Source organism: Epinephelus lanceolatus, chromosome 8 (genome assembly GCF_041903045.1).
Source record: "Epinephelus lanceolatus isolate andai-2023 chromosome 8, ASM4190304v1, whole genome shotgun sequence".
NCBI lineage: Eukaryota > Metazoa > Chordata > Actinopteri > Perciformes > Serranidae > Epinephelus > Epinephelus lanceolatus.
The window spans coordinates 33,485,397-33,502,861 of NC_135741.1; the positions used below are offsets into that span (position 1 = coordinate 33,485,397).

General features: G+C 37.8%; 1 protein-coding gene across 1 annotated transcript; it reads right to left on the minus strand.

The window, feature by feature from the left end:
• Positions 1-1,617: 1,617 nt before the first annotated feature.
• LOC117257893 (uncharacterized) lies at positions 1,618-14,034 on the minus strand. Its single transcript, XM_033628271.2, has 9 exons — positions 13,876-14,034; positions 11,400-11,508; positions 10,921-11,095; positions 8,170-8,315; positions 4,450-4,626; positions 2,894-3,010; positions 2,664-2,750; positions 2,401-2,548; positions 1,618-2,158 (listed from the first exon to the last, which is right to left on the minus strand). Exons 1-9 carry the CDS (start codon positions 13,887-13,889, stop codon positions 2,139-2,141), a joined length of 993 nt encoding a protein of 330 aa, XP_033484162.1. The 5' UTR covers positions 13,890-14,034; the 3' UTR covers positions 1,618-2,138.
• Positions 14,035-17,465: the final 3,431 nt, after the last annotated feature.

The window sequence follows — 17,465 nt, forward strand, 5'->3', positions numbered from 1 at the left end:
ATAAGAATGACTTTTTTTGTTACATTTGATTTTTATGACATGCCACATTGAGTTTTTTATGACATTCTATACTATGACATTTTTTACAGCGTGATATACTATAACTTTAGTACATTTTGTATTAAAAGTCTTTTATGACGTCCTATACTTGACATTTTTCATGACGTACTATACTATGACTTTCTATGACATTTGTTATGGCTACTATACTTTGACTTTTATTTATTTTTTACATTTTTCATTACATACTTTACAATGATTTTTTTTTAATGTCATTTTTTTAATGGCAACCCAGTGGCTATGACTTTTTTATGACAGGCTATACTATGTTGTTTTTTAAAGCATACTATAGTATAATTTTTTATGACATTTCCTACAGCATGCAACACAAGACTTTATTATGACTTTTTTTAATAAAGTGCTATTCTCCGACTTTTTATGGCATTTTTTCTTGTGTGCTATACTATGACTTTTTATGACATAATATACTTGTTTTATTATGATATATAATACTAAGACATTTTTTAAAGCATACTATAATACAACTTTTTCAATTACATTTTGTATGGCGTACTATACTATTACTCATTTAGGGCATTTGGTAGAGCATACTATACTAATGACATACTATGACATATTTTAAAGCACACCATAGTATGTTTTTCTTTTGACATTTTTCATAGTGTACTATATTATGACTATTTAATATTTTTCATGGTATACTGCACTATGATTTTTTTATATTTTTTATTACATAGTATACTAAGACTTTTTAATGGCATACAAAGCTATGACATTAATTTCGGTATACTATGCTCTGACTCATGAAAATTTTCAGGACAGTATATTAGGACTTTTTTAAAATGGTGTACTCTTCTATGACATTTTTATGATATACTACTCCATGCCTTTTCTTTGACATATTCAGTGGCATACAATACATTAAATACTATGATTTTATATTTTCACAGCATATTATTATGACTTTAATGACATTTTTTATGACACACTATTGACTTTTTGACACTAATTCCTTTTGTATGGCATACTATATTGTGGTTTTTCCTTGACATTTTTAAGACATATTATACTGTGAGTTTTAGTGACAACATAATATACTGAGTTATTTTTATGATACACTATACTTTGACTTTCTTTAATATAGCGACTGTTTTATCAACAGGAGGTCAGTGATTCAGGGGGTCCTTAGTGTTACTGCATGTGGTACTGTTTGTTCAAAAATTGACTGAAAATACACATGAATCCAATATAAATTGCCTTTAGCAGCAACTTATCTTTGTGAAAATGAATTTCCTTCTTACCTACCTGAAAAGCAAATACAGTTAAAGACAGAAGCTCATATGGCCCTCTGCCTGACAACCTCCCTCTGCCCAGAGTAATATGTAGGGGGTCCCTGTTATGTTTCTCTTTCGGCTAATGAGTCCTTGGCCTAAAAAAGTGCCAAAACACCCCTGCTGTGTATGGAAGGGGTCTGAAAAACAGTCTTTAAAAAGGTGCTAAATTTAACTTCAGGATTCCTGCAAGAGGGAGGTCAAGTTAAATCCAAATAACTTTCTTTTCACTTTTCTTATTGAGCAACAAATCAAAAAATCAGCCTTGTTTTGATATTTTATTAAGAACACTGAATAAAAAACAAAACAAAAAAACACTTAGATCAGTGCAGTCAGGTGCCGCAGAAAGTTTAGTAAAAATATTCCAGTGTCGCTCAGAGTCTAGATAATGCAGATCACAATTTAAGTTAGATAAGTATGATTTCAAAAAAGCAAACTTAAGTCAGTCAACATTAAATTTGATTTGCATAATACATATTACAGTAAAAACAAAAAATTAAAAACCATTATGAATCCTATCTACGAAGGCATGTGATGTAGGTTCAGCTGTGATGCTTTACATCCTGTAGAAAGGCACCCTGATGAAGAGTTAGCTAAAACAAAATAAAATGTATACAGTAACAGCACATTAAGGTAGAAAGAAAAAGAAGATGTCAGCTGACTGATCATTTTGGTGGAGCAGATGCTGAATAAAAATATGAGCTCCCTGGTCAGCAACACACTGCTCAAACTGTTGTGTCCGCAGCATGCAGCTGTGTCCTTGGTCCATGACCACCAGATGTTTTATTACTTGCTGGGTGCAAACACTGTAAAGAAAAAAATAAGGTTGCAACAACAGTTAGGCGTTATGCCACCCCTCAGGTTTCACAGAATCAGGAATGTGATCAAGACAACATAAAGAGGGAAGTGGTCAGGATATTTAGACATTTGTGAAGATTAGTTAGTGTTTCCCTAATACTGTGTTTTGTTTTGTCGTCTGCTGAGAGTCATGTTTGAAGGACTGAAATCAAGAGAAAAGAGAAGCTGTGACATCAGACAGTATACTCACTCCTCTCCCTCAGGCCTTGGCCGAAGCTGTGCACCAGTCTGATGAGGCCCCAGAATAAAACCACTTTAATCACCAGTGAAATAAAAGCTCCGGTGACGGCGGCGGCCTCCAGGGTGTATGACGTGTCCTCGAACCATTTCACTGCCATCTGTAAATAAGGCAAACCACTATTTTACTGCAGTTATCCATACTGAATGTATAGGAATGATTTTCTTGAATGAATCTACTGAAATGTTTGAACTAGAGGAAAACTGGCAACTCACCGTGTAAATCAGATAAACAAAGTAGGCTAGTTGAGGAAGATTTTGCACCATGAAGACCCAAACTAAGACCTTGACTTCCTTTAAAACCTGGAAAACACCAAGTAGTTACAACCACAGACTGCTTCTGAACTTAACATGTGCTCCTGACGGTTTAATGCATCCTGTGTGATATTTTCTAATTGGTTTTATAGCAGTTTCACTAATGAAGAAGATGGATGAAGATCACTCACTGCAACAGCCCCGACAGCAGCGGTCAGGCAGGCCCACACCACCCCGACACCCAGGATGATGCTGTGGGTAGCAGACGAGGCCGATTTCCACGTCATGATCAGGATACACAGGCACAACTGAAACACACCAACAGTATGTCTTTAGTGAAGTCAGTAGCTAATTTGAGGATATACTCGGATTTCAGTTTGTTCTAAAGTCACACACACAGGCATTTTGTTGGCTTGTGATGAGAAACATGCTGGAGGAGAGGCACGCAGACCAGTTTCTCCAGCAACACCAGCTGATTTGGAATGAATGCAACCAAGACACGTTTCCAATGTGGGACACGGGACACGGGACCTGACTGCAAACCAACTTGAAAAACTTGCTGTTCTCATTGTTGTTACTCTCTCCATGCTCATAAAAGTTAAATCACACGTCACAAAAAAAATCATAGTGTATCACACACACAAACACAGCTATATCGTATGGACTCCTGTCTCACTTCCCGGTTAAGTACTTCAAGTACTAGTATGTTTTCTATTTTTTAATTAAGTCATTAAATAACATTGCTATCAGGTGTTATATGTATTAATCAGTCTGTTTCTCTGTCTGTTTCTAGTTTTCTTTTATGTTTGTGTGCTATTTTGTTTTTATTTGATGTCGACTCCGTCAGTTTTCTGTCAACTGTCATCGAGAAGTCAGCTATATTTATTAAATAAATATTCATAATAATTTGTAAAATGAGTTTATCTCAACAAAAAGTTGCTATGGTACACCTGATGTGTTTTTTTTTTTTTTTTTTTGATTAAATAAAATTAGATTTTTATGAAAAAGAGAAATTACGTTATCAACAGAAATTACAAGTGGGCAACATTATAATGGCATCTCTTGTATAAAATGATTTTAAACTTTTTGATTATAATACAGCTAAATAACACAAAAATCATTAAATATTTACTTCATGATTTATAATATGATTCTACGACTTTTTTGTGTGATGGGCGGCACGGTGGTGCAGTGGTTAGCACTGTCGCCTCACAGCAAGAGGGTTCCTGGTTCGATCCCGGGTGTGGGAGCCCTTCTGTGCGGAGTTTGCATGTTCTCTCCGGGTACTCCGGCTTCCTCCCACAGTCCAAAGACATGCAGATTGGGGACTAGGTTAACTGATAACTCTAAATTGTCCGTAGGTGTGAATGTGAGCGTGAATGGTTGTTTGTCTCTATGTGTCAGCCCTGCGATAGTCTGGGAACCTGTCCAGGGTGTACCCTGCCTCTCGCCCAATGTCAGCTGGGATAGGCTCCAGCCCCCCCGCGACCCTCAAGAGGATGAAGCGGTTAGAAGATGGATGGATGGATAGACTTTTTGTGTGCCTGATAGAGCTGACAAAATTCAAGTTTTCAGCTGTAAAAAATACTATCGAATAACAAATAAATCACTGGGAGGTCGGCCCAACCCAAGGTTTAACAGTATATAGTTGGAGTCAGTGGTGAACAGCACCTGAGTGTAAAGAATGTAAAAAAAAAAAAAAACATCCTAACTATCTGCATTTATGTATAGAGGAATGCACATGAACCTGAGCCTGAAGGTCAAGGGTCACCATAGAGAAGCACAGGTTGAGCAGGAAGTATTGCTCCTGAAGGCTCTCCAAGGCCCCGCCCACACGGAACGCCATCATGTTGGGCCTCCGGATGAGCAGCATGGTGCAGAAGACGTGGATCACGCCCAGACACATGATGCACACAAAACGAACCTGCGACACAAACAGATCACAGCGAGTGAATAAACTTTGATTAACGCGTAATTCTATATATACAACATATGATGTGTGAGTGCTGCCAAAACAACGATACCTAACACTAATTTAGTTTTGTAGGTGTTCAGTCATAAATCAAAGTGTTGGATAAACTGGAATTTTGACCTGAGGGTGGCGTGACAGGAAAAGTCAAGGGATCGCCAAAGTCAGTGGGATTAATCCTCTGGAGACCATGAATATCACCATTTCATGGAAATCGATCTGATAGTTGAGACTTCAATCTGGACTCAAGTGATGGACTTAACATCCATAAGGGACAGATGAAACGATCGTGGGGATGAATGTAACCAGTGTGGAACCAGCCCCATTTAAAGGCAGCAGGCTCAAAGAATCAGAGTGCTTTACCTACTTGGGGAGTATCACTGACAAACAGGGGGGTAATCTTAAAGTCTCTAGTGTAAAATCAGTGCTGCTTAATGGTGTCAAGATCTGGAGAACGACTGACACCGCAATCAATAAAGTGCAAAAATGTATCTGCAACTGCTGAGCATTTTTTTTTAAATATCCACTGGCCAGACAAGAACAGCAATAATGATCTGTGGCTGAGGATACAGCAACTACCAGCAGCAGATGAAATTGGAGAGAAGATGGAGATGGATCGGGCACACACAATACGAAACCCAGTGCCGAACACCACCGGACAAGGTTTTATTATGACTGAGAAATCTGGAGGTCCTTTGCCGAGGGCCTAAACTTCAGTGGTAGTGTTTGGCATAAGTAAGTAAAGTGATGGACTGACAGACCAACTGTCATCCATGGAAATATGACACATGCGTAGTGTTTCCTGCGAGGAGATAAAAACTATGTAACATTATTCAGGGCAGAGGTCAGTAAGGGTCTAAAGGTCACTGATCAGCAGCCAAGTACTTCTTTATTGGCGTGTTTATCTACGTGGTTGTCATGTGTCTCCCGTTATGGACGTCAAACAGCTGGCTGGAATCCTGGATTTTTCGTGTTATCTCTGACAATCCCTCATCAGCCTGTTTTTTTTTTCTTTCTTACTAGTGTGTAGATTTTTTTGTCCACGAAACTAAACAGCAGTGTTTTCTCCTTCGGTACAAGCCAAAATTAGTTTCTCAGAATTTACCATCAGTCCACTTCAAACTTATCAAAGCAAATGATTAGTGTAGATTATTAATGGACATAGATTTAACTCAGTAGTATTTGTGACAGATGGACAGTCTGTGTGTAAAAGTGTAATCTATAAGTATAAAGCAATAAATTTCCATAAATTGAAAAAAAAAAAAAAAAAAGATTTGTAAACACACTAAAATATTCTGTAAATATAAAACTGATCTGAAAACACGCAAACAAATTCAAAAAAAAAAAAAAAAAGACTCAGTGAGTGTAAAATGCAAATCTGCAAGTATGGAACTGAGATTCACAAATATCTGTTTGAAAGTTAGGAATGTGCCGTCTGACAAAGTGACAGCAGATAACAGCAGGGCCGCTTCCTGATGGAACTGGTTAACCATGTTCCCACCATCTCAGCCGAGGACTCTGACAACACACTCAATACCAACATCAACAACCTGATGATGGTGACCTACCTGGCTGACCTCACCCAGGCACAGATTGCTCTTAATGAGAAGCTGCTCTGAGGGGACTTCATTGATATTTATCATTCATATTTAATTTTTGTACACTTTTCTACAAATGTTCTGAAGGTATTCACAAATGTTTTTCATTTAATTTCAAATTAATTAAATGTATTCAAAGATTTTTATTTATTTGTGGAATTTTTCTGTGTAACACACAGATTGTCAATATGTTTACACAAATAATATCTCACTCCATAATGATTCAGCCTCCGTAAACATTAACTCAGAGCCGTGACATCCAGCCAGAGATACAATGATGAACACAACTACATGTGACTGATACAAACAGCAACAGTGACATCAAGTGGTGAAAGCGTGACTCCTTTCAGCAGGATGAGAGCTGTGAGGATCAGCTGTTGTTTCCCCGTCATTAATAAAGTGAGATTATGCAAGATGGCAGCTTTTGAGAGAATATCCTATAGCTTAATAAATGAGGCAGAATAGTATAATAATAAATGAGTTATGTTTCTGTGGTGCCACTCAGTGCAGAGGGGCAGTGAACACAGCTGTCTGAGCACAGGGGGAGTGATTTGGATTTTGCTCGGTACCAGGCTCATAACATACATGGTGTGCGAATATTAATGTGTTTGTTGCAAAATGTTACGTTCAGTTGTAAACATAAAGAGGCATGTTGTCGGTAGTCTGTAATGAGTGCAGGAGAGACATTTAACAGTGGTAAAGTTAACTTACATGTCACATGTCAATGCTGTTATTTTGATTTACCCCAGTTTATTGTTTTTATCATTATGGTTTATTTACTTCTATTTTTTTCTATTAGTATAAGTCAGTCCTTACCTATTCCATTATTTTTTTTGTTGTTGTTGTTCAGGGAATTTTTTTGTTGTTGAATTTGAAATTCAACAAACTTAAGTCATTTAAAAGTCTTTTTTTTAATGAGTAGATCAAAATGTTCATAAATTCATCTGAGTTATTAATCATCATCATCATCATCATCATAATAATGCAATTCACAAAGTATTTTCAAATATTTTTTATTAGGGAAAGCATGATAAACATTTTTGTAATTTGCTAGAGTTATATATGGAATAGCACTCAGTTTTTTGTTGGTCAAACTACATCTGACTTTATTGTATCCCTCCACTTCTGAAACCAAATCTACACCCTTGCCTAGTCTAACAGTCCCAGTCTCAGATCAGTCTACAGCACCACATCATCCAAAGTGTGTGCCCTGATCAGAGGCTGGGCCTTTAAATATCAGTCAGTGGCTACTAGAAAGCAAATTTTACATTACAACATTGAAACAACACCTTGATTTATACTGGTGTCCCACTGTCCTCCCATCATATGTATATGTATATCAAGTTGTCCAAATCCATGGGACAGTTAAAGGTCAGATCTGAGCTTTGTGACAAAGTTACAGCAATTAATATGTTTTATACATGATGTTGACTGTTGTTGAGTTTAAATGAAAAAAAAAAAAGATTAGTACACATTTTATAATTGATTTAAACTTTAAAAAAGAAGCAGAGTTTAAAGAGAATACGATGGAATTTAATTTGTGTATAGTGAATTCTAAAAATCTGAAGTTCTATATTTTCCCTGTCTCTAATGTAATTCTGTCTGTTATGTCATAATGGCTGTCTTGATCCTGACATCTTGGGGCCGTGCTGGAAACACGTGTTCTCACTTTAACATGTTATCTCTTGGATTCTTGTTTGTTTTTAGATCCTTAAAAAAAATCAGTACATCAGTCAAACTGATAAGAAAACACAGAAGATTCAGAAACTTTTAACGTCAGCTTCCACAGCTGTGTTTTTATTATCATAACTATAATAAATAAATAAATTATTATTCATTTTAAAAACTCCTCATGCAGTGTTTTGCCTCAGAGAGTCCTGAGCAGTAGAGAGTGACCTACCAGCAGCTCCTGCTTGCCCTCTGACCCCTGCACGGAGAAGTTGACCACCGATCGAACCATCACCACCAACACGCTGAGCCCAAACACAACCAGCTCCTGTTTGTTCTCCTGCAACACGCCTCGGACGATGTAGTAGATGCAAAACACTGTAGAGGACAGACCGTACAATGCACACAAACAACACAGGTCATTTTATTACAACACTCGTTTCTTTATGCAGCTACACAGATGATCTTTTCTATTAATTATTTCGTGTATAAAATGTCAGTAACAATAACAAACACCTATAACAAGCTACCAAAGGCCAAATATTTATCTAAAGGTTTCTTATAATTCAAATATATTAATTAATGTGATTTCTTGTCCAGTGTCTGCTGGAACCGGCTCCAGCCCTTCATGACTCTGCACGAGACAAGTGGGAGTAAAAAATAGCTTTTTAACAAAGTTTGTCTGCATTGAATCAATTATTTTTTCACAAAATTTCTCCAGAGTTTAAGTTTATTGGTCTATGAAATTACTTACAAACAACAACTAGCTATGGAAGGTGGTGGGGGTAGACTCTGAAACTATGACGGAGGCTTTATTGTCATTTGACTTTTCAGTGTCTGTAAGAAATAAAATAGTAATTACTGATATTAATGGGCAGTATAGTCCTGAGTGATGAAAACAAGAAAGGAAGTTCTTTCTAATATGTTTGCGTGCACACTACTACTACTACTATCCTGTTTTTTAAAAAAAAAATCATATTCAGGCTTGCTGTGATTTGTGTGCTGTCTAGTTCAGCAGTTAAGGAGGAACCCAGTTTGCTTTGTTGACTTCTTCATTTGATCACTACTGACGTGGAAATAAAGAGCAACAACACAGTTTTTCCTTACTTCACTGAGCTTATCATTAGTGATCCTGAATTACTGGTATCACGAAGCATGTTATTAACTGTCTTTGTTAACTCTGGGTTTTACAGATCTGAGCATGTTCACTTGAAAAGAGGAAGTTGTCGATTATAAGCAAAATCATCAGAACTGAGAGCAAGGGACTCAAAAGCACTGTTCACCCCCAAATAAAAAATACTGATTTTTCCTCTTACATGTAGTGCAGAGTGTTGGAGATATCGGCTGTAGAGTTGTCTGCCTCCTCTTGAATATAATGGAAATAGAAAAATACATTTAAAAAACTCAACAGCAATGTCTCTTTCTAGAAATAGTGTCCTGATTACTCACACTCGCCGCCACGCAGAAGGAGGCATACATCTACTGTTAGCTCACCTAGCACCACTGAGCTAGCTAACGTTACAGCTCAGCTGAGGAGGACGTCATTAATGTTTATATCTGTTACTGTAATGAGCGCAAGCCTCTCGTCCATGAGTAGGTGTTCACTTCCTTCTGCATGATGATACTTTTGGCGCATGTAGTTTGGTAGGAAGAAAATAGTTCCTACATGAAACTGCTCCCAACAAGGTCTGTGGATTATCTTTAGTAAGCAGGTCATGATATCTCGAAAGACACATTGCTGCTGAGGTTTTTTAAATGTACTTTTTTGGCGCTTTGAGCACCACAAGCTGAGTGCCATCTAGTTCCATTATATTGTAGAGAAGGCAGACATCTCTATGGCCGATATCTCCAACACCTGGAAACTCACACCAAAAAAATATGAACTGATAAAACCACTACAGGTAAGAGGAAAAGATATGTATTTCTGATTTTGGGATGAACTATGCCTTTAATATGACATGCGATAAAACACTGACACCTGCTTTTGTGCTTTATTTCTTACCACTATTATAAACTCAGCACTTTTGTCCATTTTGGGAGCAATGATTTAATTTTTCTGGTGATCTGAATGCTTGGCAGCCAGTTTGATCTGATTCACTGAAGTTACCATGCTCTGTGCAGCGTTACCGTGGTGATCTACCCCAATTACAAGCATGACAGTCTCATGACAGAAAACCTGATTTAAACCCCCAAAGCAGCTGACTGACCAAATTATCTTGCTTTGGGGATAATCAGGACACAGCAAAATTGATCAAATTTGATCATCAATGGGATATATGATGTGCTCTCTCCTCTGCTGCAGGGGGACAACTGCACCCATAGATCTGTCAGACTCATCAGCACAGTATTAATAACGGAGCAAGATATGGAATCAAACTGCTAAATCTGTGTGTATGCAGACGTTGAACAGTCTGTGTGAACAAAGAAACATTTTGTGCCGAAACAACTAGTCAATTACTGTTTAAAGGATAACTGTCAAAAACTCACTTGTTCCAGCTTCTAAATGTATTTCCTTAGTCTCCTACTGTATGATAGTAAACTGAATATATTTTAGTTCTGGACCTTTAGTCATGAATACAGACATTTTAAGATGTTATGTACAATGGGTCCTGGGAACTTGTATTTTCTGACTTTTTACAGACCAAATGATTGATCAAGAAAATATTTGGCAGACTAATCCATAAGGAAAAATACTGTGAGCTGTAACTCTAATTTCATTAACACAGTTGTGGCTATTGTAAAGGTTTAACTGTAGACTGATGGAAGTGATACAGCAGCAAATCTATCATTAAGAAAAGATGAGACAGTAAATCCATCTGGGCAAAATGCAAAGTTAAAGTGCAGCAGTTTTCATCACATGATTACACTGGAAAACTTCTGCTTTTTGCAGACAGTGTAGTGTGGCAGTTAAACGGGCATGGTGTTACATCGACATCCTGAGGACACTGACAGTGTCCTCAGGATGTCGAGTGATTGTACTCACGTATTCCAACCAGCTGGATGAGAGACACAGTGAAGTTGTCCTCATCAGACACACCAGTGTCCTTGTGCTGCTTGTAGATGCTGTACAGGGTGAGGCTGAGCAGTGCCAGCAGAGACGCTATGGTGAAGCAGAAGTAGAGCTTGAGGTGCCATGACAGCTCCGACCAGGGCTTTATCTGCAAGAGTGTGGACATGGAGAGGACAAAGAATGTGAAACAACCTGTGATAAGGAAGACGCTTTCATTGGAACTTTTGTCTCCAAGTTCAGTTTCACACGTATGAAAATATAAACAGAGTAGGGCAGAGGGACCGTGATTTCTGGGACTTTTAATTTTAAAAGTTTTGAAATTGGTTTAATGATGATGATTTGAGTGTAACGCCCATCTTCACACCCACAGAGTGTGTTTCAGTCTTCCTCTTTTTCACCTCTACTTTCAGAACTACTCATGTTTTAGTTTCGTCTCTGCTGCAGCAGCTCACCGGTCCACATGGTGTCGGGATCAGTTCCTGGTGTCTTGGCCTCAGGTTTGGAGACAGAAGGTCTGGGCCCTCCTGTGGTTGCCCAGAAATCTGGTTGCCCAACAAGGGACTACGGTTTAAAAAGAAAAATAAAGCATTATTCACAGGAGCAGCTCTAACTGTAACGTGATGTATATAGGACTGAGAGAAACAGTAGTTTAAATTATGCATTAAGGCACTAAATCATCTGATTGTCTGTATCCCTGATGACTAGACATGTACAGACTATTGGACCAAAGTATATAAAGAATATGACTTATGTAATGTCATGTTGCATGTCAACAAATATACATATCTTGTAGCAGGCATGTCCAAAGTCCAGCCCAGGGGCCAAAAGTGGCCTGCAGACCAATTTTAAACAGCCCTCGGTTGCCCTTGTCTATCTAAAATTCACTATATGTGGCTCACCACATATTATTGGTAAATTAAACAAGATCATTTTAAACATGCATCAAGTAGAAACTCTGCAAGGGGAACTGATGCGTTTTCATAAACAGACGATGGAACGGTTCCCTAAAAGCGCCCATTTCCTGCTAGGTGGCAAATACAGCCACAGCAAAGAAGTGTATAATCAACAGTGAAGGCCACTGCCCTCAGAAGTGGTGAACAGTTGAATACATTTTCAATGAAAGATGAAACAGCTGCTTTTGTCTTGTTTGTTTTGTGATTTTTTTAAAGATCCCATTTGATGCGAGGAGCAGCTGGCCCCAGGTATTTTCATATTATCTGAGCTGGTCCCCAATTCAAAAAAAATTGGACACCTCTACCTTGTAGAGTAATATTTTATTCATTTATTCTTTTTTTTTTTCAAGGACAATGGTCATCGATCAACATGCTGTAAACAGAGATATAAAATACAAAATCAAAATGAATAAAGAAGGAAAGCAACAAACTGTGAGCAAAGGTAAGTACACAAGCAACAAGAGCAGAACACAAGCAGAGGAAAAAGATAAATATATATGACTGTATGTAGTGTAGAAATACTCCAGACTGAGCAAGGGAATAAAGTAGAGTACAGTAGGCTTTTTTCATGCAGACGTTTTGAGTTATGGTAGGAAAAGTACAGGTGTTAACAACAACGTGAAAAGGATGATTCATTTCATTGTTCAGAACTGTGCACTGACATGTCAAAACATCCTCTGAAAAAAGGCCTATAAAAAATACTGAAAATATTTACAACATGAAACAACATGTTCAGTGATCGCACATCTGATGTTTTAAGAGATTTGAGAACAGAATTAAATAGACCTTATAACAAAGTAAGTTACAAAATAACTTTCAAGTGCTTCGCAGGTCGATCAAAACAGAGCATGAGACAAACATCTAACAAACCAACAAAACACACAAAACATTAATAAACATTATGTCTGCACAAGTGTCTATTAAGGGGCCTTTCTGAGCCCTGGGGGCCACAACATTGACGACTAAGTCAGGAGAATGCTGAAACTGACCCTGCTGTAAAACTAGAACAGAGGGGGATATAGATCTACACAACAGTCAGCTTTTTCATTAATGATTTGTTTAAGCATGTGAGTATAGAGTTAGAACACACCCGTAACTCACTGCAAAGCAGGGTGTGTCAGAAAGTTGGGAAATCTGGATGACAGTCACTTGACAAGTTGTTCCAAGATAAGTTTAGTTTAGTTGCACATACATGTATAGACAATGCAGGAAGAGACATTACAAGTTAAAGCATTGTGCAGGAGAGGTGAGAAGCTAAAAAAGCTTATGAAGATACCCTCCCCTTGTGAATAACAATGATAATACATAAAGAGAAAAAGAGAAAAGTGAAGATTGCATAATTGAAAAAGAGTTCCAGACTAGGAAGTAACACAAAATTATTAGAGATGTACAATGTACCAAAAAACCCCACTATAGACAATATTTTTGAATAATGATCAGTTTTGAATTCATTATGTACTACTATTGTTATTATTATTATCATTATTATTAATGTAAATTAAGTACATTTAAAAAAAGTGCTTCATGAGGCATCTCTAATACCAAACTGAAAATATTACAAAAATGAATTAAATGGTCAAACATCTTCATATATTTAGGCTCTTAAGGATCTATTTTTCAATTTACAGTTTTCTTAATTCACTTATGCACATTTCTATATCAGTTTTACCAGCCTGTGTCAGGTTTCATTCCTCCACAGCCAACATGTGGTTATTTTAATGGCAGACAGTCAACAGATGAGCCATAGACTGCTTATTAACACTTTATATGCAACCTGTGAGATGGCCGTTTAGATTCAGTATAAAACATGATGTTTTATTAAACATCACTGATGGATGTCACGAGTTGTAAGTGCTAGCTAGCAGCGCAGCATCCAACTACCTCATATCTGACCAGAGTTTGACACATTTCTAATGACGCAAACTGAATAGCTTAAAACACTGTAATAAATAAGTCTGTAAACTTCTCTATTGACCTTATCTCGTCCATTTCCTTGCGGAGCAGCCTGTAGACCCGGAGCTTACATTCCTGCGACTTTGTGCTGGCTGTCCGCCTCCAGCTGTCAGAAGTTCAGTTTCACATCTGACAGTATGAACGGGAACAAGAGCCTGTTGTGGCAGGAGTTCTTCTTCTGCTGCTGCTTTACTGTCCTCTTCTTCATCTTTTCAGCTTGGCTGCCCGGAAGCGCTGCTGCCCCCTGGAGGACGACAGAGAAACTTTCTTGAATGTAGCTAGTCGGTTAGTTGTTAGATAATTCCTCATAAAACTTATAATTTTGCCTTCGTATGTTTATTAAGTAAACAATTTACTCCTTAACACACTGCTGTTTAGTTTTGAAAGTCGCCAATTAAACTGACTAGACACTGTTGAAAATGATGGTTGTTAGACGAAAGCGTTTACTGCCATCCAGTGGTAACAGCGAGGAATTGCAGCACCACAGCATCAGGAAAAGTAGTGTTAAAATATTGGCATTATTTACAATCACATTAGGGTACATGCTAACAGTACCTGTACTCAAACATCATTCACTTGGTTTGCAAACAATACAGTTTAATTAATTCAAGTAGTCACTGCATTTTTGCTTATCAGTCACATCTATGGATGCTGTATCACTGGCTCCACATAGCCTACAGTGCTGAAACATCTGGAATGTAAAAGTACCTAAGTTAGAATGCTGTTTATTGATCAGCACAATCATGCCACCTAATCTGGTGTCTAAGCTGAAAGATTTGGTCTCTGCAATTCCATCTGCAGGTGGTTATTTGACATTTTGACAGGTAGACTTCAGACAGTGAGTCGGAAACAGCTACTCTGGTGCTCCTCAAGGTCGTTGTCTCGGTCTCTTGCTTAACAGTCGGTAGACATATGACTGTGTGGCCAAAAATCATACCAACAGCATTGTGAAATGTGCATATGACACTACATTAATTGGGCTCATGACAAACAACAACGAACATGCATATAGGAATAAGGTGAGGGACCTGTCCATATGGTGAAACAACAACAATCTATCCCTTAATGGTGAGAAAACAAATGAGCTCATCATTGACTTCAGAAAAATAAAACTATTAAGCCACCTGTTTACATAAATAAGACCCCAGTTGAAATTGGAAATAGCTTTCAGTTTTAAGGCATCCAAATCACAGACTTCCTCCCCTGGTCTCTGAACATCAGTTGTGTTACCAAAAAGGCCCAACAGAGACTTTACCTTCTGAGGCGTCTGAAGAAACATGGCATGTCCCCAAAATCCCTCATCAACCTCTACCAGTCCACAATAGAAAGCATCTTCACTGGATGCATGCTGGTACGGTTTGGCAACCTTACAGCACAGGATCATGAACACCTGATGAGGATAGTGAAAATAGCATCAAAAATCATAGGATCACCATCAGCTCAGATACAGGACATCTACACCATCCGCTGCAGGAAGAAAGACCTTTGTATTTTCAAGGACACTAGTCACCCTGCACACAGCCATTTCTCTTTTCTTCCCTCAGGGAAGCATCTGCAGAGCATCAGAGCTCAGACCTCCCACCTCACCCACCTTTTTACCCCCAGGCAGTCAGACTTGTGTTTTATGCTGCTATTATCTTAATTATGTGTTGCTATTGTTTCTCAGAGTATGTATTTTTATTTATTGTGTTATTTTAGGTTTTCAGCGCTGAGAGAGAGCCAGGGCATAAAGTATTTCATTACATTAAATGTACACTGTACTTTTTAAATGTAGCTATATGACAATAAACTTGAAGTTGAACTTTTTTTTCTGTTTTTATTTTACTGCACTATTTTGAAAGTAGTCACCTCATTTATTTATCTGTTTGTTTAAAGTGGAAGAGTTAAAGGCAAACTCCAACACCAATTTTGCACACAGAAGCCAGTTTACCAGTCATGGGAAGTGCTACTCACCCTGTGAAAACAGCTGGTTAATGTCTTCTGTGGCTCTGGAGGAGCTTTAGAGAGAGTCTTAAGATGCTATAGGTTGCATTATGGGAAAGCATTTTGGGAGAATGACCTACAAAAGTCAGAATGTCTTCGGCTGCTTTGCTTTGTCCATTCTTTTTAGAAATCTGAATCTTACAAGTCCCCCAACTTAATGAAAGTGTAACTCTGAATCACTGAAATACCCCTTTGACATCATTTGTGCTGAACCAATTCTGATAATTGGAGATCGCCCTCCAGTGGTCACAGTGAGAAACTACAACTCCACAAGTGTTTTTATAGTATTGGCATTGGTATCATTGTTATAAAATAATAATATTATCAAGTATTTGGTATCATATAGCAGTGGGCACAAGTTGTATCAATGTAATCATATCAAACTGACAATAACAATAGCAACACAAGTAGGGGTATTGTACTGTATTTAACAATTATAACAAGTGTTCTGGTGTAGAGCCCATTTGATTTGTTTTTACCAGGGTACTAATGCATCTGGTAAAAATAATCCAAGTGAGAAAATAAATTATTAGTTGTTATTAGCCATCACTATTACACATACCCATGTCCATTGCAAACAATATGGCACCAAGAAAACAGGCAGCAAAAAATCGGGAAAGCACGGTAGAAAAGTTGGATGATCTTCTTTAATAAATAGCCACAGGTTACATTAATGATGTAATGAATTACTGACTGAAATGATAAATGGATTTAACCATTGAACAAACATGACTCTCCCATTTTACCTCTCTAGCTGTCCCATTTTACCTGAACATATCATTGCACTGAGGTAGGGGTTTGTTTGGAGGTCCAAAATTTCTGAATTATTTTACTTAGCCTAGTAAAATATTTTCTTTATAGAAATATAATGATCCACAGCAAGGTCTAAAAATAACACTTGTGTCCCAAGTGTCCCACATTACCTCACCCTACAGTCACAACCGTTACAACACATCTGCAACTTACCTTGTGAATGTCACTGAGGTTGCCCCTTTATGACAATTATTGCATTTCTGTTGGCAGGGCACCTAGACTGTATATACTTATTTATATAGCCTACAGTTTATATTAGAGTAAGATGGGGGTAAGATGCCCCCACCCCCTTAATTCATTTCCTGACCAATATATGGCACTATATCTACTCTCAACACATGTACTGGCTATGCACCAGCACCACTCGCTCCTGACTGGTGCGGAATGGTGACAGAAAGCGCCACAGTGGATGCCTGCCGCCCAGCATTGCTCTAGCTATGCTCTAGTGAATTGTGACATTTCATCTGAATTGCTGCATTCCTAAGCCACCAGAACTGTTGTAGGATAAACTGATCTAATTTTGTGTCACTGAAAAATAGTGATCTATGTATTTGTAATACGTTACACATAGAAATATTTGATATACATATGATGATGGGGGATTTGTGGGGAGAATCATTCAATTTATTTTGAAAGAAAAAAAGATTTTTTTCCTTTTAAGTAAAAATGTAAAGCTGGATCCTTGAGGCAGGAAGCCCCCTTAGAAAAGCCCCTTGGGCACCCTGGCTCAAAACATTATCTAGTTTGATTATCCATCTTATCTTTCTTGCTATATATGTAACGTTATATGTGACTTTATATGATTCATATATAATA